At 34.6% G+C, this 16,625-nt stretch overlaps 1 protein-coding gene across 1 annotated transcript in view; it reads right to left on the bottom strand.

The window, feature by feature from the left end:
* THSD7B (thrombospondin type 1 domain containing 7B) overlaps positions 1–16,625 on the bottom strand; it is an 828,580-nt gene that overhangs the window by 629,185 nt on the left and 182,770 nt on the right. The window contains exon 2 of the mRNA XM_065927840.1: positions 8,597–9,407. Within this exon, the coding sequence (XP_065783912.1) occupies positions 8,597–9,407 (811 nt within the window). The remainder of the gene's footprint in view (positions 1–8,596; positions 9,408–16,625) is intronic.

The following is a 16,625-nucleotide window of genomic DNA, read 5'->3' as shown; positions in this document are numbered from 1 at the left end:
GAAGCCTGTCCTCAAAGGAAACTATTTTACCAAAACCTAACCAGCTGGGATTTTACCAAGTCTAATTAGCCTATTGGAAGGAAAACATTCAACTCTACCCTCTAGCCTTCCTGTTTTACCTCTTGGGGAAGAAGGACTAAGGAGTGTTTGTGAAGACCATGTTGCCGGGATACAAGTTCAATAAAAGATTGAGATATAATCATAGGACTAGAAAACAGTCCTCCGCTCCTCAACATCTGACATATCATCAATAAGTCTCTTGCATAATAAAAGGAGATTAAAACAGAAAGAATTGCATGTCCTAGATTTAGGGAGATTTCTCTAAGGAATCTCCCCTAGAAAAGGAAGGAAGAGGAAAATAACAAGGACACCAGAGGAAAATTTTAGACTTCAACACCTATAGCATCAGCAAACACAACCTAACTCCTAGCTAGGTAAGTACAAAGCTTCACACTAAAAATCTGGTTATCTCCATTCCTTCCACTCAGTACATTAAGTCCAGCTTTCCACAAAAGAAAGGAAACAAAAGGTGTACTAAAATACAAAACACAGTTTAAAAGACATAGGAAGCACTGCATTCAGACTCAGATATAGCAAAATTTTGGCATTATCACAACTATGGGAATTTAAGACAACTATGATTAATATGCTAATGGCTCTAAAGTAAATATATATATATATATTTACTTTATATATATATATATATATATATATATATTTATACATATAGACAAAGTGCAACCAAAGATAGGCATTACAAGCATAGGGATACAAATTCAAAGGAAGAATCAAGATGAACTGATAAGTATCAAAGACTGAAACAGAAATGAAGAATGCCTTTTGATGGACTCATCAATAAACTAGACAGAGGTAAGGAAAGAATCACTGAGTTTGAAAATCATCAATAGAAACTCCAAAAGCCAAAATATAAAGAAAACAGAAGAGTGAAAAAGATATAATAGAATATCCAAGAACTATAAGACAATTGTAAATGATGTAACATTCATTTACACTAATGGGGACACTAGAAGGAAAAAAAAATAGAAAGGAACAGAAAAATTATTTGAAGTAATTATCAGTGATACTTTTCCAAAATTAATGACAAACAACTAAACCACATAACCAGGATACTCAGGGAACAGACAGCATCTGATAAATAAAAGCAAAACAAACAATACTACCTGGGTATTCTATATTCAAATTGCAGAAAATAAAATACAAAGAGAAAATTCTTGAAAGAAGCTGGGTATGGAAATGGGGCTGGTGGAATAATGCCTGGAGAGGAATAGGGATAATATTACATCAGATTTCTTTCAGAAACCATTTCAGCAAAATGACAGTGAAGTGTTGAAAGAAAAAAATACCACCACCTAAATTTGATATCTAGTGAAATTATCTTTCAAAAGTTGAGAAATAAAGACTTTCTCAAGCAAAAATTCAGGAAATTTGTCACCAGGAGACTTGCCTTGTAAGACATGTTAAAAGAAGCTCTTCTGAGAAATGAAAATAATATAGCTCATGACCAAACTTTAAAAATAAAAATGAAGTAACTATGGCTCAGGCATCCAAACTGGAGCTAGGTGGCCATTATGAATGTGGTTTCAGCCACATTCCTGCATCACTGAAAACTTGAGTTTTCTGAAATATATCAAACTTAAGAACACCACCAGCCATTTAAAAAAAATATATCTGCTGGCAGCTGCCACGTGCAGTCTCAAGTTCCCGCTTGGTAACTATGCAAACTTGCTTATCAAGCACCCTCACTTCTTGACAGCTCCAACCCTAATTCCTGACAAATAAATTATGCAATTCTGTGGTTTCATTTATACATATCTCCTCCATTTTGTAGTCTGGTAGAATACAATTCAAGCATTTCTTGAATCTGTAGCTCCCACGCTATAGTCCTCAGTTTGTCTCAAGTAAAACTCTCATCTATTCCTTATTATATCTTGTTTACTGATTTTGTTGATACTCAGAAACTTGGATCTACATAAAGAACTACTGGAATAAATGAAGGTAAAATAAAATATTTTATTTCTTCTTAATTGAGAAAAGACAATTCCTTCAAATTATTATAACAATGTATTTGGTGATTATAGGTTATGGGTAAGTGAAATTAATGACAACGGTATCTCAAGGGATGGGGAAAATGGATGGGGAATACTCTATAATATTTCACTATGTGTGACCTGGTATACTTGGTATACTGCTATTTGAAAGTGACTTGGATTAGTTATAAATTTCCATGGCAAACCACAGGGTGACCACTGAAAAAGATTTCAAAAAATATAAATTGATACTAAAAGAGACAAATGGCATATTATAAAATATTAACTAAAATTAAAGAAATGGGAAAACAAAAAATATAAAGCAGAACAAAGAACAATAGCAACAGTGAACATAAAACAACAATAAATGTGGTAGCTATCAATCCAATTATAACAATAATCATTTTAAATATCAATGATATAAATATAGCAATTAAAGGACTGAGACTATCACAGTGGATAAACAAACACAATCCATCTATATGTTGTGTATAAGAAACTTACTTTAAGTAAAATGATACAGATTAAATAGTAAAGTCATAGAGAAAAAATATCATATTATCAGTAATCAAAGGAAGCTGGAATAGTTATATTAATTCCAGAGAAAGCAGATTTGAAAGCACAGAAAGTTGTCAGGAATAGAGGCATTACAAAACTCTAATGGGATAAATTCTCCAAGAAGACATAAAAATCCTTGATATATATTCACCTAACAGAGAGTCAAAAGACATGAGACAAAAACTAATAGAACTGCAAAGAAATATAGATGAATCCATTATTATAGTTGAAACCTCAACACCTGTCTGTCAGTAACATACAGATACAGTAAGCAGAACATTAATAAGACCACGGCTGAACTGAACAGTACCACCAATCAATTGAATATAGTTGACATTTATATAGAATATAAATGTCTATATTCTATATTCTAACAATATATTCTATATATATAGAGAGAGAATATATTCTATAGAATACACATTCTTCTCAGGCTTATAAAGAACATTCACCAAAACAAACCATATTTCTGGGCCATAAAACACAGGTTAACAAATCGAAAAGAAACCATACGAAGTATGCTCTCATGACACAATGCACTTAAACTACAAATCAAAACAGAAAGATGGTTGTGGAGCACTCAAATTCTTGAGGATTAAATAGAACATCTCTAAATAATACATGAGCAAAGAAGACATCTCAAAAGAAATTAAACATTATTTTGAACTAAATTAAAACAAAAATAGAGCCTTTTAAAATTTGTGGAATGAAGCAAAAGCAGCACTTAGAGGGAAATTTACAGCACTGAATTCATACATTAGAAAAGAAGAATTATCTAAAATCAATAACCTAAACTTCTATCTTAGAATACTAGAAAATCAAATTAAATTCAAATAAGCAGAATGAAAATATTGAAAATTAGATTTGAAATCAATATAATGAGAAACAGAAAATCAATAGTAAACATAACTGAAACCAAAAGCTGTTTCTTTGAAAAAGTCAATAAAACTGATAAACCTCTAGATGGGTTAACTAAGAACAAAGGAAGAAGAGAGGGAGGAGAGAGTGAGTGAGTGAAAGAGAGAGAAGACAAAGCGCTAACAACAGTAACGAGCAAGAGGTCATGACTACCACTGAAATTCCCCATGGCTACTGAAGGATAATAAAACAATACTATGAGCAAGTTTATACCTTCAAATTTCTTAACTTAGGTGCATGGGCCAAGTCCTTAAAACACACAATATGCTAAAACTCACACAGGAAGAAATCTATAATCTGAATAGATCTATATATATTTAAGAAACTAAATCAATAATTAACAACCTACCAAAGCAGAAAGCTTCAGGCCCATATGGGTTGAATTCTACCAAAAATTTGAAGGAAGTGTTAGCTGCTCATTCACAGGATCTTTGTGACCCCATAAGGAAAAAAAATACTATCAATTCTTGACAACTTACTTCTAAAAATTAAAGCAGAGGACTTGATTACTTAATTCATTGCTTGAGGCCAGCACTATCCTATTACCAAAACTAGACAAAGACATTATTTAAAAAAAAAAAAAGAATACTCTCTAATATTGCTCATGAACATATATGCGAAAATTCTCAAGAAAATACTAGCAAATAATATCCAACAACATATAAAAATACTAATACATCATAGACAAGTATGATTTATTCTGGGTATACAATATAGGTTCGACATATGAAAATCAATCAATGTAATCTATCCTATCAACAGACTTAAGTAAAAAAAAAAAAAAATCATATAATCATACCTGCATATGCACAGAAGGTACTTGACAAAACCCAATACTTATGTATGATTAAAAATTCTCAGCAAATTTGGAATATAGAAGACTTTTTCATCTTGCTAAAGAATATCAACAAAACAACCTACAATTAGCATCACACTTAATGGTGAGAAATCACATGCTCTACTGTTAAGATTAGGAGTAAGGTAAGAATGTCCCTTCTCACTACTCCTAGTTGATAACATACTGGAGGTCCTAGATAATGCAATAAGCAAAAAAATGAAATAAAATGTGTCATATTGGAAAGAAATATATAAAACTGTCTTTTTTGAAAATTACACACTTGTCTACACAGATAATTCCAAAGGATCAACAACAGCAATAATAACCAAAATGGAAAAATAAAAAAACCCTCCTGGAACAAATAAATTATAACAAGGTGCAGATATAAGGTTAATATAAAAAGTCAACTGCTTTCTTATATAAAAGCAATGAATAATTAGAATTTGAAAGTAAAAACACAATACATTTACATTAGAACCAATAATATATAAAATACTAAAGTATCAGTCTAACTATATATAAGATCTATATGTGAAAAAGTACAAAACTGATGAAAGAAATCAAAGAAGTTTTAAATATATGGAGAAACATTCCATGTACATGACTAGATGCAATATTATCAAGATGTTAGTTCCTCCCATGTTGATCTATACATTACAAGCATCTCCAATGAAAATCCTAGCAAATTGTTTTGTAAATACAGACAAACTGATTCTAAAGTTTATATGGAAAGGCAAGAAGTCCAAAAAGTCAACACAATAATTAAATATAAACAAATTCAGAGGACTGACACTATTCAACTTGAAGACTTACTATAAAGATTAAGCATTTAAGAGAGTGTGCTACTGGCAAAGAATAGATAAATACAAGAACGGAGTAATGATATAGGGCCCATAAACAGATCCACACAGATATAGTCAACTGATCTTCAACAAAGAAGGAAAGGCAGTTCAGTGAAGAAAAGTCGGTCTTTTTAACAAATGGTGCTAGAAGAACTGGACATCCATATGTAGAAAAATCCAGATACAGAACACAAGACTTTCACAAAACTTGACTCAAAATGGATCATAGACCTAAATGTAAAATGCAGAACTGTAAAACTCCTGGAAGATAACATAGAAGAAAATCTAGTTGACCTTGGGTTTGGTAATGTTTTCTCAGATGTAATGCCAAAGAACAACCGATGGAAGAAATATTGATAAATTGGAATTGATTAAGATAAAAAATGACTTCTCTGTGAAAGACACTGTTAAGAGAATGAAAAAACAGACCAAAAACTAGAAGAAACTACTTTCAAAACATGTATCTGATAAGGACTGGTATCCAAAACATACAAAGAACTCTAAACTCACAACAATAAGAAAAATAAAACAGACAAGAAATCTGAATAGACATCTCACCAAAGGAGAAAAACAGATGGAAAACAAGCATGTGAAAAGATGCTAAACATCATATGATATGAAGTGACTGCAAATTAAGACAACAAGATACTACTACACACTTATTAAAATAGCTAAAATGTAAAACACTGACAACATCAAATGTTGGCTGGGGTGTGAAGCAAAAGGTGCTCAAGACACAGTCACTTTGAAGAGAGTTTGGCAATTTCTTACAAAACTAAACATAAATTCATCATCATAGCAAGAACAGTGTCCATTGGTATTTAGGCAAATCAGCTGAAAATTACATTCACATAAAAATTGGCACCTGAATGCTTACAGAAACTTTACTTATAATTGCTGAAACTTGGAGGTGATAGTAAAATGATTGCTGGTTGCCAAGGGTTTGGGGAGAGGAAAGGTAGAATTAGTAGAGACAGTAAAGAAGATTTTTAGAGTAGTGAAACTATTGTGTATTATATAGTATCGCTATACATGCCATTGTACATTTGTCCAAGTTCACAGAATGTACAGCACAAAGAGTAAACTCTAATGTAAACTATGAGTTTCAGTAATGCATCAGTATCGGTTCATTTGTTGTATCAAATGTACTAAATAACCTACACTAATGCATGATATGTGTATGAAACGATATATGTGTAGAGAAGGAGTGATGAGGAGATACATGGGAGCTCTAGATTTGCTGTTCAATTTTTCTGTAAACCCAAAATCATTCTAAAAAATAAAGTCTATTATAATTTAAACAGAAATTAATTTAAAAACAGAAAAAAGCCAACATTTTTTTAGTTAAAAAAAAAGTCAACTATAGGCTGAAAACATTCTATGTAATATTTCAATAGAGAATATTAACAAACAATGTTTGTACAGATCCCACATACATACTGAGACAATAATCACCCCAATCATCTGTTTAATATTTTGTTTCACAGAGGCAGGCAATAAAAGGCAGAAAATCACTCTTCAATGGACTTGCCAAGTTATATGGCATAAATCAGAATGAAGCATCAAAGACAAAATATTCTCATTTGTAAAGCAGAATGAGGGGGAAAAAAATCATCGCATTACTTTGTTCTGAAATAGCAGAGATAGTCCTTTGAGCCAGCTGTGGATCCTAAGAAAACAGCAACTGATGATAATGATTAATTCCATTCATGAGTGTTTCATTGTTTGATAATTCCAACTATTGAAAGCCATCCTAACTTGGAAGAAATTTAGCAATATACCAGTGATTACACTTAAGAACTTCTGAGGAAAAAGTAAACAGATACTACTTTTAATATACTTTTATGGCTTATGTCATGACACTATAATACAGTGTAAAGTAAAACAATTACAAATAAGTTTGAAGCCTAAACTATTGCTTTTAAAAGTTTTAGTCCATTCCCTCTAAAATATGTCTTTCTAATTATTGCTGTCCAAGATAATGTTTTTATCAAATCAATACCAAAGAAAACATTCTTGGATTAACTTATTGGTATTATTATTACTATAAAATATCTACAACCCAGAAATAAGAGAATCCACTTAATCCTCAAAACAAAGTAAAAAAACAAAAATAAGTTTAAATGAAAAATATTTATATAACTTATATCCTAAATTTGAGAATTATTTAAATTTTGTCATTATAATAAATTACTTAGTATTTTTATTACTGTAATAACAAAAATAAAACAATTTTTTTTATGGAAGGAAAGATTCTTTAAATTCAACAGTGCTTTACAATTTTCAAAATTTTACACATGTGATTTCATGTAATCCCATAATAACCCTTTTTTCCCCTAATACTATATTACCCTAGCCTTTTCCCTTTCCCCACTGGTAACCTCACTAGTTTGTCTTCCACATATGAGTCTGCTTCTTTTTTGTTTTATTCCCTTGTTTGTTGTATTTTTTTTAGGTTCCACATATAAATGATATCATACCGTATTTGTCTTTCTCTGACTTATCTCACTTAGCACATTGCCCTCTGAGACCATCCATGTTGCTACAAATGCCAGAATTTCATTCCTTTTTATGGCTGAGCTGTATTCTACTGTCACAGCTTCTTTATCCATTCATCTCTTGATGGGCACTTTGGGCATAAGATCTATTTTTTTTTTTTTTTTAATTTTAATTATTTTTTTTTTTTTATTTTTCAGGGGGTTTTGTCATACATTGATGTGAATCAGCCATAGAGTTACACGAATTCCCCATCCCGGTCCCCCCTCCCACCTCCCTCTCCACGTGAGGTGAGCCAGAGAGATAAAGAACATTACAGTATACTAACACATATATACGGAATTTAGAAAGATGGTAACGATGGCCCTATATGCAGGGCAGAAGAAGAGACACAGAAGTACAGAACAGACTTTTGAACTCTGTGGGAGAAGGGGAGGGTGGGATGTTTCGAAAGAACAGCATGTATATTATCTGTGGTGAAACAGACCACCAGCCCAGGTGGGAGGCATGAGTCAAGATCTATTTTTTTAGCCGACTGATACATTGATAAAATGTGAAACCAGATGACTTATCCTATATAATCGCTCCATTAATTACTCTGGAGTTCAGTGTACTTGTGGTCTAGACTCAAAAATTTTTATACTTGACATTGAAAGCTTTTCTAGAGAAACTTTTAAAAACTCAAATCCCAAACCTGATTACAATTTTCCCATTGTAGGAAATCATGAAGAAAATTTTTATAAAATTACACTGTAGTGGTTTTTGTCATACATTGACATGAAAACCACTACAATATTGTAAAGTAATTAGCCTCCAACTAATAAAAATAAATGAAAAAAAAATTACACTGTAAAATATTTAGGTGAATCATGATATAAACACTGAAGACGTCCTACCTTAACACAGCATTTCTTCCGTCACTCCTTGTACACCAAACCTGGCGGGTTTGATAACCTATTTCTATGTCCCAGGACTTGGAATGGTGATGCGCCTTGTAAGTGTGATGTCTGAAAGTGACCAACTCCTTCGACTCGGAGCTAAAATCCAGAACGGTTCTTCCATTTAGGTTGAGTTCTTTGAGATGAGGCAGTCTACATTTACTCCATGGTCCAACTTTAAGGCTAAACGTGTACTCCTCTGCGCCAAGAGGACAAGAAATGGGAGCATCACAGGCTCTTGACTCAGTCAAGTTGGGACACTGAGACCCTCCATAGAGAGGGGGGGCGATGGCTGAGCGAGTTCTGTGCTGTAACTGCCTCCCACACCCACTGCCACAGGCAGACCACGGCGAGAACTCAGACACCACACAGTCCCGCGGGCAAGGGATGAGGCAGGCTTGTTCCGTGGGGGGCTGAGGGGCAAAGTGTTCACATATCTCATTCACAACCATGGTTCTGTTCAGCTTCTGAACGCAGCGCACCGCCCGACGCTGCAACCCGTGCTGCGCGGTCACACACTCCGCGGCCCGGGGCCCGGCGGGGCGCGGGGCCGGGGGCGCCAGTACACAGGGGTGCCAGTCGGAAACCTCCCACTGGAAGAGGCCTCTGTGCCAGTCACAGACGCGGAAGCAGCTTCTTTCCTGCGGAGGTCTGCTATGCTCATCACAGTCAGACGGGCGGCCCGTCCACCCCTCGGAGTGGAAGCACCACAGGCCTCGGCTCTGGCTTCCGCCCGGCCCACAATTTCCGGTACACCTTCCCCAGGGGCCTGCGGGCAGAAAAGACAGAGGGGTCGGTTACTCCAGGATCAGGCCACCGTCCACAGGAAAGCAGGTCAGGCTGTTCACCTCGAGACACAAGCAGTGTGAAATTGTGAAATACGAGAAGAAAATATAACTTGGTGGTTAAGAAAGTGCATTCTACATCAGTTGGCCCTTCTTGAAATCTCCAACCCATCTCTTAACAGCAACGTCAACTTGGATGAATTACCTCAACTTTCTAATCTTAGTTTCCCACTTACAGGACAAGATAATTAAAGTGCTGACTTGTAGAGTTTTTCTGAGGATCAGTGGTAAACTGTGATGCCAAGTAACAACACACGTGTTTAAATGATTGGTATCATGATTATTAGGTCTCAAAGCCTATATATCTAACTCAATATTAATACTTTCAAGTTAGGCAGAGTTTCATCTAAAAGAAAAGCCCCAAATCCAAGATTTTAATAAACTAGGATTTTTCATGTTTACAATTCTTCAGCTCACAACCTAAGTATAAGCTCAGAAGAAAAAGACATTTAAAAAAATTACTTGCACAAGCCTCCTAAATATATATTTGCTTTCTAAATAGTGTCCTTAGTTTTGGTTTTTACGTACAGAATGAAAAAGAAAAATCTGATACAGGGGTAAAAGTGAAGTTAATAAAAGCAGCATCACTGAAGTCTGTGGAAATTCTGCCCCTACAATCCCTGAAATATATTGGCTGGGTAAAGCTTCAAAAGGCATCCCTGGTGGCTCAGTGGTAAAGAATTCTCCAATGCAGGAGACATAGGAGGTGTGGGTTTGATCCGTGGGTCAAGAAGATCCTCTGGAAGAGGAAACCTGGCAACCCACTCCAGTATTCTGGCCTGGAAAATTCCAAGGACAGAGAAGTCTGGCAGGCTACAATCTATGAGGTCGCAGAATCAGACATGACCTAGCAACTAAACAACAATAACTTCCAACATTAGCTTGGAATATGCCAAATCTTTTAATTAATTAGTTTTATGAGAAAGTTTCAAGAAATGGACAGATAAAAGAGCTACCCATTGATGTTTCTTGCTTTTCTTTTTGCATCCTAACTATAAACACACTAGCTGGCCTCATCCATTAGGCTGATCATCGATCTTTCCCCAAAGACAGCAAGTAATCACATTTTGTGTCAATGAAAAAAAGTTTCCTCCTTTTCTCTTTACTTAAATATTTAATAAAAGCCTGAAAAAAGAAGTTTATCACTTAACCATGTTATGTTTGCCCCTTTACTAGATTTGGAATCAGCATAAAGGCAATTCACACCCTGAGAAATCATTTAATTGCCACAAGCAAGAGAAAGAAGGTGAAGTCTTTCTCTCTTTCCTCAAATCTGATCAAACTCCGACATGTCACTTAATTAGTCCCTGGAATGCATTTTTCAAGCACATCCAGTACATTTCTAGGAGCAGTAAATGTGTATAGTAACATGCATTTAGGAAGAGACATGTGCCTCCCCAGAGAAACAGGTATTTGCATTTGCTGCAATGAGGATCTCTCACTGTGGCAGGGCTATGCTTTTGAGGTTGTAATGTACCCAGTCCCCCAGTTCTTTCCCTGAGCCCTGGGTGTACAGACCTGCTATTCTAGGCAATACCATGTTGATAATTTCACTGCTGATGATTTCTGTCACTTTGTGAGAGAGAATAAAATGTACTCTCATCTTCTTTTGGTGCCCCCACACTCGAGTGTGGTGCTCCGTTTCTTGTGGAAACAGAGTTTACTGAATGAAGTCAGCCTACAGTCACCAAAATGCCCTTTGGTTTCCCACACCACTCCTTCCCGGGTGAGCTCTCCCCGGACTGTCTCCTCAGGCACAGCCAGTGCGCATGGAAAGCGCAGCGTTCAGCACAGGCCGTTTGAATCAATCATCTTTAATTCTGATTATTTCCTCCTGAATCACCCATAGTTTAGTATTCTGTACAATGAGATGTTTACTGTGGCATGGTAGTTATTTGTAGGCTCCAGGTGTCTAGATGTTCTGGAACAGATTCAGGTTCAATATGCCACTGCCTGTCCAGCATCCCAGACCATGCATGCAAATATTTACTATTATTAAAAAAACAAAAATACTATTATTAAAAAAACAAAATACAAAACCCAAATCCATGGGTACTATTTCAAGAAATATGTGATTGTAGGAAACTTTTTAAATATTTAGATTTTAATCATTTAAAATTATTTAATAATTTTAATCAATTAAAATTAGATTTTAATTTTTGATCTATCCAGGAGTTTGGGATTAACATATACAGGCAAATTCTTCACTGCCTGAATCACCAGGAAAGGCCAACATATACGTACTAGTATATATAAAATAGACAACCAATAAGGACCTATTGTATATCACAGGGCAGTATACTCAATATTTTATAATAACCAGCAAGGGGAAAGTATCTGAAAAAGCATATATATAAACATAGTGTGTATGAACATATATAAAACTGTTTATATGTATAACTGACTATATGACAGTTTATACATATATATAACTGACTATGTATTCAGTTTACATATACATATGTTCAGTTTATACATATACATACTGCAGTATGTATTCAGTCACTCAGTCATGTCCAACTCTTTGTAACTCTGTGCACTGTAGCCCACCAGGCTCCTCTATTCATGGGATTTCCCAGCAAGAATACTGGAGTGGGTTGCCATTCCCACTCCAGGGGATCCTCCTGACCCAGGGATCAAACCCAGGTCTCTTGTGTCTCCTGCATTGGTAGCCAGATTCTTTACCCTGGCACCACCTGGGAAGTCCATTTATATAATATATAAGTATATATAATAACTATATATAATGTATTTAACATGTACATAACTAAATCATTTTGCTGAAAACCCAAAATTAACACATTGTAAATTAACTACACTTCAATTAAAAAAAATAAAATCTGTTTTGAATGATCTAAAACCGTTATTAGTTAAAATGAAAACAAAGCTTTTTTTTGCAAAAACACTGGGTTTTAAAATATAGCCTGTCAGTTTCTATTTGTTTAGGTATCAAGTATACACAACTTTATAGTTAGGATTTATTCCTGTATATTAAAGCATGTAAGACCAAAGTAGTAGAGCCTCTTCTAACCAATCTTGAAAAGCTCACAGTAAATTTAATCAATCTAAAACCTCTTACAAAGTGATCCTCATTCTTAAATTTAAAATAGAAGTGTGAGACCAAAATAGTAGAGCCTCTTCTAACCAATCTTGAAAAGCTCACAGTAAATTTAATTAATCTAGAACCTCTTACAAAGTGATCCTTATTCTTAAATTTAAAATATTTGGTTAACACATTTTCTTATTATTAACATTCTGTTTTCTTCTAAATTTTTGCCCATTTCAAAACTGCTAAGGTAGCTTTTTATTATTTGAAATCATTGATATTTTAAACTGTATAAATTACTATTCTTTCCTTAGCTTTCATTTTTCCATCTATATAGAATTTTACCAAACAGCCAAACTTTTTTGTAGATCAATGGAAGACAAAATATAATTATTAACAATTATCCTCCAATTAAAAACAAATAAATAAAAAGAAATAACTGATACCATTTGTTAAAGGCTAGTAGTGGTGTGCTGTGCTTGGTTTCTTGTTAAATATTCAGGAATTTTGCCAGGTGGTCATTAAGTCATTCATGATTTAAAATCAGCCATGGTGGGAGTATTTACACCACACTACAAATCAAGGCAAATGAAGGCTTTTTTTTTTTTTTAAACAGTGAGCCAGTTGGTTTATTTTACATCACTGGTGACTTGACAAGTGCCTTCCTTCCTTCTGTTCCTTATAACAATCCCATGAAGTGGGGCTACTTTGCTCATTTGATCAGTTGCGGGAAATGGAACTCATAGAAGTTACAATGCACAGCCAAGTTACACAACTAGCGTGTGACAGACTAGAATGAAACTCCAGATATGTGTGACCCCAAGCTTGGGCTCCTGTCCTACATTTGAAAAGACCCTTTTCAACGTTGTGCATTGGTATGTGTGATCCTAAAATCACAAGGCAAATCCATTTCTTCACTTAGCTACAGTCTCTCCGATTTGTTAATATTCCTTTGGGTGTGAGTAGAATAAGTCATCAAGGTGGTGGGGGCGCAGGATTTCCCCCTCTTGACCCTGGGAATTTAGGACCCAGCAGTTTTTGCATACTAAGACACATGCATATTTATAAACTTTAGTCAGTGCATTTAGGAAGGCATGGTCGAGGGAGAATAGTTTTTCCACAGGTTAAAGCGAACTTTGTAGACAACTGAAAGAAATCTGAATAACAAGTAAATGTAACATGAATTGGCTATGCTTGGAAAAAATGAAAAACAAATTGTAAACAAGACATCTGAGATATGACAAGACCTCTCAGCAACTGAACTATAACAATTTGCATTTTTCAAACATGGAGAGAAAAACGTGTCCCACAATTTATTCAGTTGTGTTTGGCTATGAACTTAAAACGCCCACACTAGTGAAAATCACACAGCCCTAAGGGATTTTGCCATTTCAAAAAACATGCATATTGAAGTAAAATGTGACTGGTAGTATAACAAATCTTAAATCCCTTGTCCAAGTGCAGAAATAAAAGAGCTGATTAAAATTTGAGCAGTTGCATGAAGAAAAAGAGTATCACTTTTAAATTTAATATATATAAAACATATGGTTATATTCAGAATATGCATGAGATAAATAATCTAAAGAAACAAATAAGAAACCTATGTGCAAACAATAATCATTTTATATTTCTTAATTGGAAATAAGCTTCAAGTAACACAAATAAAACAAAATTTTCATTATTCTAGGAGATGGACCCTAGAAGATACTGCTCTGATTTATGTCAAAGAGTGTTCTGACTATGTTTTCCAGAATTTTATAGCATCTGGTCATATAAGTAGGTCTTTAATCCATTTTGAGTTTGGAGGTTCCTTAAAAAACTAAAGATAGAGCTACTATATGATCCAGAAATCCCATTCCTGGTCATATGTATATAGAAATCCATACTTCAAATATATATATGCACCCCAGAGTTCATTGCAGCGCTATTTACAATAGTCAAGACATGGAAAAAACCTAAATGTCCATCAACAGATGAAGGGATAAACAAGATGTGGTACATATATACAATGGAATATTACTTAGCCATAGAAAATGATGAAATAATACCATTTGTAGCAAAATTAATGGACCTAGAGATTATCATACTAAGTGAAGTCAGACAAAGAAAGACAAACATGTCAGTTATATGTAGAATCTAAAAATGATACAAATGAACTTATTTACAAAGTAGAAACAGACTCACAAAATTAGAAAACAAATTTATGGTTACCAAAGGGGAAAGGAAGGTAGAATAAAGGATAAATTAGGAGGTTGGAATTAACATATACACACAACTATGTGTAAAACAGATAATCAACAAGGACCCACTGCCAAGCATATAGAATGCTATTCAATACTATGTAATAAACTATATGGGAAAAGAATTTGAAAAAAAAAATACATATATATATATATGCAGATATGCAGATGATACCAACCTTATGGCAGAAAGTGAAAAAAGAAAAAAACTAAAGAGCCTCTTGAAAAAAGTGAAAGAGGAGAGTGAAAATGTTGGTTTAAAACTGAACATTCAGAAAGCTAAGATCATGGCATCTGGGCCCATCACTTCATGGCAAATAGATGGGGAAACAATGGAAACAGTGACCGACTTTATTTTGGGGAGCTCCAAAATCACTGCAGATGGTGACTGCAGCCATGAAATTGAAAGATCCTTGCTCCTTGAAAGAAAAACTAGACCAATCTAGACGGCGTATTAAAAAGCAGAGACATTACTTTGCCAACAAAGGTACATCTAGTCAAAGCTATGGTTTTTCCAGTAGTCATGTATGGATGTGAGAGTTGGACTATAAAGAAAGCTGAGTGCCAAAGAATTGATGCTTTTGAACTGTGGTGTTGAGGAAGACTCTTGAGAGTCCCTTGGACTGCAAGGAGATCCAACAAGTCCATCCTAAAGGAAACCAATGCTGAATATTCCTTGGAAAGATATTCCTTGGAAGGGCTGATGCTGAAGCTGAAACTCCAATACCTTGGCCACCCAATGTGAAGAACTGACTCATTTGAAAAGACCCTAATGCTAGGGAAGATTGAAGGCAGGAGGAGAAGGGGATGACAGAGAATGTGATGGCTGGATGGCATCACCAACTCGATGGACATGAGTTTGAGTAAGCTCCGGGAGCTTGTGATTGACAGGGAAGCCGACCTGCTGCAGTCCATGGGGTCACAAAGGGTCAGACACGACTGAGCGACTGAACTGAATTGAAACTGAATCACTTTGTTATACAGCAGAAAGTGACACAACATTGCAAATCAACTTTATGTCAATATAAAATAAAAATTTTTTTACAAATTGAGAACAATTAAAGGCTTAAAAGTTTAATTACATACATAATTACATATATAAGTTTTAAACTAAAACTTGAAAACATTTCAATGGTGTAATAGGAATAGTAATTTTCTGCTTGTTTACCTACACTAAGATTATGTAAAATCACCATCCACCTGTGACTCATTACCCTTTCTATGAGATAAATACTCTGCAATAAACTGTGAAGTATTTCAAGTCACATCAGTTTTAATTAACATGCTAACATTTTGGGATAGAAGTAAATTTTTTGGACACAGGCTAGCATCAATGAAATCTCAAGTTACATTCACTTGTAAAACCCTATGATTCCTCTTTTTGTGTCCGAATTTTTGCAGAAAGTGCAAATCTGTGAATGTTCTAATGTAATATTCCTCTAAAAGTAGAAAAGTGCTGGCAAATTGTATTCTCTTAATTAAGTTATCCTTAAGTGGATTAGTTTTGATGAATGCATCACCCAATCTAAATCATCACAGTTAAGGCAGCCCACTGGATACTTGAATTTTAGATGTGTTATTAAGAAGCCTGGAACCAAGGGGGAAAAAAAAGCACTCCAGAGAACAGGGAATAAACATAGTCCCAAGAGCGTTCACACTGTTCTTGCCACTGTTTGAAGTAGCAACCTTGATTTAATACCATTCACAAAATAGGAAGAGATGTTTGTTTTATTATTCACTTTCTCTCAACCACAGCTTTTATTATCCCGACATTGCTTTATATTTAACTCAACCAAGAACATTGAGGAATGACATGGATGACACGGCTGAGCTTTACTGTTCTAAACAAATTATTG

The sequence above is a fragment of the Muntiacus reevesi genome, chromosome 3, assembly GCF_963930625.1.
Source record: "Muntiacus reevesi chromosome 3, mMunRee1.1, whole genome shotgun sequence".
Lineage (NCBI taxonomy): Eukaryota > Metazoa > Chordata > Mammalia > Artiodactyla > Cervidae > Muntiacus > Muntiacus reevesi.
Note: the sequence above shows the minus strand (reverse complement) of the source record. Positions and strands in the feature narration are given on the sequence as shown.